The 8,366-nt window shown below is 36.1% G+C and overlaps 1 protein-coding gene and 1 long non-coding RNA gene across 7 annotated transcripts in view; one reads left to right on the top strand and one right to left on the bottom strand.

Annotated features, from left to right (window-relative positions):
* The window catches only part of LOC108969568, a 281,944-nt gene that overhangs the window by 40,809 nt on the left and 232,769 nt on the right, over positions 1-8,366 (top strand). The gene's annotated exons all lie outside the window — the stretch shown is intronic.
* The window catches only part of LOC108969467 (mucin-2), a gene marked incomplete in the record, with an annotated part of 57,625 nt that overhangs the window by 2,638 nt on the left and 46,621 nt on the right, over positions 1-8,366 (bottom strand). For all 3 annotated transcript variants that reach the window (XM_018934223.1, XM_018934214.1, XM_018934231.1), the window contains 2 exon segments: positions 587-739; positions 820-997. In XM_018934223.1, coding sequence (XP_018789768.1) covers positions 587-739; positions 820-997 — 331 coding nt within the window.

Here is an 8,366-nt window from a genome sequence, read left to right as displayed (position 1 = left end):
CAGTACTTTCTGGAACCATTTCCACCCCAATATTTTGCCACATATTAAAATTTTCCGTTGCACTTTTTCAAAAGATTGTCACTCTATTCAAAAATAGTTTTGAAATAAAGCGATACCGAACTATTTCAAAAATATTTTGTGTTTTATGAGACACCGTTTGAAATTTCTGCATGTATATCTAATATCATGTACTGCTTTTTGCTCAACGACAACAATATTTGAAAATTTTCAAACAAATTTTCCAATTTTTCTTAACATTCAAAGCTCTAAGAGAATTTTTGAGCATCAAATTAATATATCTCACATATATTTGAATGTTAMGAAAAATTGGAAAATTTGTTTGAAAATTTAATAATAGTTCAGACTGAATTTTGGATATTTTTTTAAGAAATTTGTGTATTTTCTTCAAATCTTAAAACAGTTCGATACAAGTTTTCTGAAAATTTTTAATTGCTGCAGCCGCCGAAGTCCTTACAAACTCTTATTTTATTTCCATACTCTCTTTTTTAAGTATTAAAATTTATTTAAACAATTTGAATGCTCACTCAAATTTAAACAAAAACCCCCTCCCCCACCCTGTACTCACCTCAGTAACGCCAAATCGTATTCGAAAGTTCTCGCATCGAATTGTGGATGAGAGGCCACAATTTGCACACGTCGCTCCTGATAGCCGTAAGGCTCCTCTTCCTCTGCCAGATCGTATTCACCCATGCGCAGCAAGAGATCAGATGGTGGTACACTGAAAGAAATTAAGTAGTTGTATRCATATAGATCTTACTCTTAGTTAGTTAAAATAATTAATTGTGATTATAATCTYACTTTTCCACACAATGCGCCGCTGTGATGGCCCAATTCTCATTCAACAACGCTGCGCCACATTTATGCAGATAAGTCGATGTGCGCCACTGTCGCAGAGATATCTGCCATGGCCAACGGCCGAAAGCAGCATTAGACCCACCMACAATGCGCGGTTCGGGGAACATGCGACGACCACAAACTGGAAATGTAAGAAAGAATGTTAAAAATTGTCACTATAATTTATTTTCGCTTGCATGTGATAATAAAATTAGTCTAAGGTCAAGTATTTATAGTCTAAAGGATGGATATATACCATCATAGATTTCTTCAAAATTAAAATAAAAAATTGAAAATAATAATATTTCTGCAAAAATGTTCAAACCTTTACAAATAATTTAAAAGCATACATAAGCTCAGTTTTCTAGATAGATAACTATCAAACTAGTCATCAAAATTCTTGTTCAACATGACAAATTTACTCTGACAAATCGTATTAAATGATACCTAATGAGTAAGGATTCTGAACAAATCTTAAGTACTCGCCAAGCTCACTAGTAGCAGCATGCAGATCGTTGATTCCTTATATGTATATAGTATAATAGTAGAAATTGTTAGGTGGACTGTACTGAACCACATGATACGGAGACCATTACTATAGTGAGACGAAGTGGGTCTTTCACTTAATCCTCAAAGACATACAACTCAGTAGGGGCTATACTTGTTAAGCTCTTCTGGTCTTAACCGGTAACAAAATTATACCAAATTTTTTTTCGGGTTCCTCAAAAAATATATTTACGAGCTTAATCTTTATAAATCTTTTGTCGRAGGGTTTGTATGAAATCAGAGAAGGCCATACTTTTTTTTGACTAAGGTGAGATTAAAGACATTTTCAACTATAGCGGGAGTGCTATGTAGTGCTTAGGGTCTAAAATTTAAGTCATTTGAACCATTCAAATGAATAAAATTACAAAAAGAAAGTTGACTAGCAATAACCAAGTTTTTAGTCAYTGACGAGTATGCGCCGAAATGTATGTATAGTACAAGTATAACTTCCTTCAATTCCGACATTAGCCGGTCCAAAGACCACGTTTTAAAAGGGGTGCGTTCGAGAGGCATTCAATTTTCTTCTAATAAGTGTCTAGGCAAGTAGGAGGAAGAAGCGAACAATAATCGCTGAAAGACTCATCCATCTACAGCATAAGATTGAAATGCACTAAATTCATATGGGTAATAATAGGATGAATAAGTGGCATGCTMGGATTGATACTCTAGGTGGCACGCAAGTGGTAATTCACCCACAGTTTTAGCTGTGGCAGAGGCCAGATTCTGGAATGTCCAGTATAGCTTACTGATGAGCAAAAAAGTYCTTCTTCATTAGTACAATCATTTCGCATTCGCATTAAAGTCCATCAGACAATAAATGACTTTATTGAGTAGTAAAAACAATCTTGCTGATATAATACATAAAAAGCCACTTGTTATCCCTACAGGGGTTTTATAAGTGTAGTTTTCAATACTTACATTTGACCTGTTTCCGCAAATACCAAATCTCCATGCATAATTACAAACAAATACACAGACATGTACATACATACTCTACTAGCTATATTAATTTCCTTACTGAATTTGGTTAGCATTTTACATGCAACATGTGGCATGCAGCAAGCATATTTATGTCATATGAACATGCATGTACATATTTATATATGTGTGAGTGTATGCATGTGTGTTGCAGAGGCCAAAATGTCGACAGACATGCAGACAAGCGGATTGTAAACCGTTGGCATTTTCATAATCAATTAACCTTATCTGCTGCATTAACGATTGCAACCGAACACCACAGCCTGGTTTACAGTTAATGCGAAGGAGCGCCGATAAATGCGGCAAAATTAAGAAAGAAAGAAGAAAAATCAAATTTTTTAATTTGCCCACAGGCGTTGCAAGCGGCTTTTGCGGACACGCTGCAAAAGCATTTCTGCATTTCGGTGTGTGTGTGTRTGCGCATGCGTGAGTGCGTGCCATCAGCAAATTTTGTGCCACAAATGGCGCGACTTGCGGGTCAAATGTGCGTATAACTCAAGCGATTTTTATTTTTACACTCTTTTTTTTTTGTGGCAGCAATGCAATGCTGCAGTGGCGTGCAGCTGAGAGTGCATGATTTTGCATTCGCCATCGGCTATTTAAGTCAATGTACCAACGGCTRTGCGACGTCTTCGCTGACTCAAATGACCAACGACCATCGTCAGGCAATCAACAGACCAAGCGAATGTCTGACTGACCGATTTGTGTTTTAAGGCAATTATCTTGATGCAAGACGACCGCCAGCTGTGTGTGTTGAATGACCACGAAGTTTATTGGCGGCGAAAAGCACACACACGTCCCGCATGTAAGATAGCCRTGTAATCGTACAAAAGCGCACAGTCGGCAAAATATAAATACATACATACATATATATATATATACAAAAGCAAATTCGTTGGTTGGATTGCAGCTTTAATGTTTGCGCCTGCGCGTAGCCACCATCGCTGTAGCAAGTTGCATTCGCGCCATCAGACACATAAACCGACGTGTGTGTAGTGTATGCAGCGCTGCTGGAACAGGTTGAGTGCAGAATATTGCAAATAGTTGTTTACGATGCCCATATGYAGCATATGCACGGCTGCAGCGGCCAAAGTCAAGGTTTATTGGACCAACTTCRTGTGTAAGTGGAACTTGCAGAAATTTTTGCCTGCAATTTGCTTTTGCTATTACGTTTATTTGCCTAGCGGTCTTTGACRTTCATTGCTGTTCAACGACTGAAATTTAGAGTTTACGTGGGGCCGGGCATTTGTCTTACAGTATTCTTTGTGTGGTTAATGGAAGCTTGAGTTGACGATATTCAAAATTTGTAARAKTAAMGTTAAATTTGTGTAGTCTTTTAMTTCTGTTTTTYAAATATWCGATTATAWATGGTCACCAAAAAYCCAAATTTTTTTTATARCTTATGATTCACTACATCATATTACATATATGTATACATAAAATTATTAAATWTAAGCTTCAGCTATTAGATATAACCAATTTATAACCAATATGTAACCAATTTATAACCGTTTATCATAACCACTTTATAACCAAAACTCACATTTAGTTCCAATATGAGTGTATAATAGCCAATATATAACCYTTTATAACCAAATCTCAACTTATGTCTCAATATGGGTGTATGATAGTCATTTTATAACCAAAACTCAAATTTTGTTTTAATAGGTGTGGTATGATACGCTACTGACTCTTATAAAGTTACTACTTTGAACTACTACTTACTGAAAATTTTGTTAAAAACTCAATCAATACTTAGTGTTTGCTTATTAATGATTTTTGCTAAGGTTCAAAGCAACAGAAATCAAAGCAAAAGTGAGCACAGAGTTCAACATTACCCATATTTATTCCCTGAATACGAGGTGGGTTCAAAAAGTATCGCGAATTTTGAATTTTTTGTGGCGTTATGTTGGTACTCATGTCTCTCACTTATGCCGACTAGCTCGGCGATTTTGAATGTTCATTTAATTGTTGACAGCTGCTTTGCTTGCACGTGTTTTGGATCGTCTTCGATTTTTACCTATTCAAGAAAATGGATCACAGAACCTGTATAAAATTTTGTATAGAAAATGAAATTAAGTGCGCGGATGCATTCCGAATGTTGACTGTGGCATACGGAGAGCTACCTTGGACCGAAGCAACGTTTATCGGTGGTACAAATGTTCTCAGAAGGCCGAGAAGATGTGACATAAATTGGCTTTCGCACCACGATAACGCCGCTGCTCACACACCGTGGCTTGTGCGCGACTTTTTGGCTAAAAACAGCACACTAATGATGCCGCAGCCACCGTATTCCCCAGATCTGGCCCCCTGTGACTTTTTCTTGTTCCCTAAACTGAAGAGGCCCATGAAAGGACGACGTTATGCTTCTCTTGACGAGATAAAGACGGCATCGAAGGAGAAGCTGAAGAAGATAAAAAAATGATGTTTTGAAGTGCTTCGAAGATTGGAAAAACCGTTGGCACCGTTGTATAATATCTCATGGGGATTACTTTAAAGGGGACAAAATAGATATTCATGAATAAGTAAATAATTTGTGAAAAAACACAAAATTCGCGATACTTTTTGAACACACCTCGTATATCCTGTATTAAGTTTACCACGAAATTTCTAATACCAGGAATGAAATGTCAGAAACCTTATAAATTTATTTCTAAATGAACAGCGTGACGTTCTGAGTCGATCTAGCCGTAAGCGGCTGTCTGTATGTCCGTTTATCTGTATATACGCAAAATAGTGCCCCTTAGTTTTTGATATATCGATCTGRAATTCAGCACACGYTYTTTTCTATCCTGTTCATTTATAGAAATCGCCGACATCGGACCTTGGAGTATATAGCTGCCATATGAACTGTCCGATCTAAATTAAAAGGAAGATCGTTTCGTACTATAAGAGGTACAGCAGTCACGGCTACTGTGGCTTTGATGCATCCGAAGTTAACATTTTTTTTTTGTTGATACTACAGTTCAAAAACAATATATTCTCTGATACAAAAATTTGTTTTTGAGGAAGAAATCAAACTGTTCTAATTTAATGTTATGGCTAAAAATTTAGCTTTCTTATAAATATAAGGGTTTGTCAATGTGTTTTAAAAATAATTTCGAGCAAGCGACAAATAAATTCCAGCTGAGAGGCACAATTTTCGACCACTTTTTGCAGCATTTACTGCCGTGTGTTAACAATTAACCAAATATTCTTTTCCAAGCCGTTAATCGTCTCGGACTTATCTTCATAGTCCAGAAAATATAGTCAATTAGAAGGCAAACCRAAATGAATGTAAACCAAGTAACAGCTATCAAAAGGATCAATTCCGAAAAAAGTATTGTCTCATTGAAAGCCACTAGCATTGAGTATTATACACTGAAATACTATGTGGTGAATTTCGTTAACTATAAATTTTGGAATTGTGGAAAGTGCTCTGGAAATTTAGAATTATTTGAAATGAACCTAAGGCGAAAGAGTTGAGTGGTGGAAACCATCTACAGGCAATGATCAAAAATATCTATCTTCAATTTTTTTTTAATCGTATCTACTTGAAAATATTTTAAAGCCCTCCTCTTGAAGARTAAATGTATTTCATACCTTATCATTTGTAATTAGATTTCTACCCTTCCTGATTTACTTTTCTGGACTTCCAATAGGAATGTAGATATTAAAGTTTATACTTCCCTATTTCTTGTTAAGTACAAGAAATAAATGGTTATTATATAAAATATAAGAGTTTTATATTTTTGCATCTAAAAGACTGTTATCATAATTTCGGCATATCAAACAACAACAAACAAAGCTGTCACGATAATGACAGTGGTGGAAATGACAGTAACACAGAACTGAGCTGCTAATAGTTAGGCTATAGCTTCTGTAACATTCTGTGGTTTAGACATCAAATCTTTGATCACAAGCAAGCTATAAGCAATATTTCGCTGAGGCATGCTGCATCAGAAAAATAAATAGTGAGGATGAAATAATAAAATGTGTGATAGTTTAACACGCCGTGTCGATTCTCTATGATATTCAAATGATCAAATCCTTTTTATTTAACAACATACTACTGTATATTCAACAAAGAAGTGTCATTAATTTTTTTTTTTTTTTTTTTGTTTTGTGCACGGGGTTAAATTTCTGGTACGGGAACATTCAGAATGTTGTACAAGGCCTTCGATGATAATTGTTTGTCGCGAGGGAATGTTTCCGATTGGTCAAAATTATTCAAAAAGGGTGCAGAACGCATTGACGACGAACCACGTTTAGGGCGGCCATAAACATCAGCTGATGAGCAACACGTCAATAACATAAAAGGAATTGTGGACTGAGCAGTGACGATCAACATTAAGAGATCGTTGGAATATTAGGATGTTCAGTGAAAACCATTTTGAAAGATGATTTCGGCATATGAAAAGTGAAAGCACAATTGGTTCAAAAATCACTCAATTTTTTCGAAAAATTTACGTTTCGCGTCTGTGAAACATTTACTTGAAACATAAACATTATTCAATTAAAAATAGTAGTTTTATACAGTTTAATATCAAGGTGGAAAGATTTGAATCGACCTCCTGATAATTGAAAAAAAAATTCACATAGCAAAACTATGTGGGGAAATTTGGGAATCGTGCAAGAACTTCTTCTGTAGTGACTTCAATGTCATGATGCGTATACAGCAACGCTAGGCCSATCAATCTATCTTGTATCATRTTCGTTCTCAGCCACGTTTTCATRCKGTGAAGTGTCGRAAAAAAGCGTTCGGAGTTYACATTGTTCACAGGAAGTGTGCAGAATATGCGAGTAAARCTATGAAATAAGGGGTATTCTTCTGCCCCCATGGCASTTTCAGTTCTGCCGCCATTTTTTTCGTGYCTGAATAAATGGATCGAAAATGTTACTCAKCTTTTTGTCTTYGATTTCGGAAMGTTACAACCAGCGTATYTAYCATATTTGATGCCCTYRCCAGRTCGATCGATTTTTTCTGAGGAATCACACTGAGTGAATGAGTTAAAAACAGAATGTCATATAGGCGAAAAATCCCAATAATAAATTCGAAYTTGTACACAGAGGCTTTTCCCACTGTTTCCTTATTTTTCAATTACTAATTTTTTTCAGAAACTTAAAAATTTGTGGATTACATTTCTGTTACTTATACTTATACTTKTTAAGCGTAGTAAAATTATTAATWAGCCATTTGGCCCTTGGGGAGAGGGTTAATTTCCCCCATTTCTCCYTCTGAATTCAGCACTGRATCAACATAAATTAAAAATATATACTGCAAGTTTCTGTACTTTGGAAAGTCGGATAACAAAAGCCATAACTTAGTAACAGAMTAAGTATTATGCCAACGCCTTGTGTGTCCTTAACCACATTTTTACTAAAAGTGAAAGAAAAACGTGAAAAAGAGATCTAAGCGCCTTTATTAGTTTTCCAAAAATAAATCACTTCCAATCTATTTCCAGTAGCGCAAATGGGGTTAAATGATGCACGCTTACACGTGGCGCCTCTACAATAGATTTTAAAAATCTCTTACCGAGGCCAATTAAGCGCACGGGAAAATTAAGTCAGTCAACACACGATATCAAGCCACTTTATTTGCCATGCTGTATAAATTTCTTGTCTACTGTTGGCGTGCGGCAAATGAAACTTGTTCCTACTGCAGTGCCAAATGCTTCTTAAGCAACAACAAGCAGCTAAAGCACGACGAACAAAATGCCAGCGAACAAAAGCAACGGAAGAAAGAAGCGCAAATAAAGGAGTGCCTAAACGAATGTAACCTGTAATTTGCTACCAACAAAGCCAAAAATAAACGCCAGCAACAATCGCAACATTATCGACTGCACCTTGAGCCTTGCCATAATCAAGCGCTTCAACTTCTTGCAAAACTGCTAGAGTACCAAAGTACAAGCATGTAGCTATGTTTCGTGCGTTAAAGGCCACAAGCGGAAGCGCCAACAACAATGTACCAAAATAGAAGAACATGGCACGTTTTGCAAAAACAAAAA

This window comes from Bactrocera latifrons, unplaced genomic scaffold (genome assembly GCF_001853355.1).
Source record: "Bactrocera latifrons isolate USDA-ARS-PBARC rearing strain unplaced genomic scaffold, ASM185335v1 scaffold_105, whole genome shotgun sequence".
NCBI classification, from domain to species: domain Eukaryota; kingdom Metazoa; phylum Arthropoda; class Insecta; order Diptera; family Tephritidae; genus Bactrocera; species Bactrocera latifrons.
This window is presented reverse-complemented; position numbering and strand designations above follow the sequence as displayed.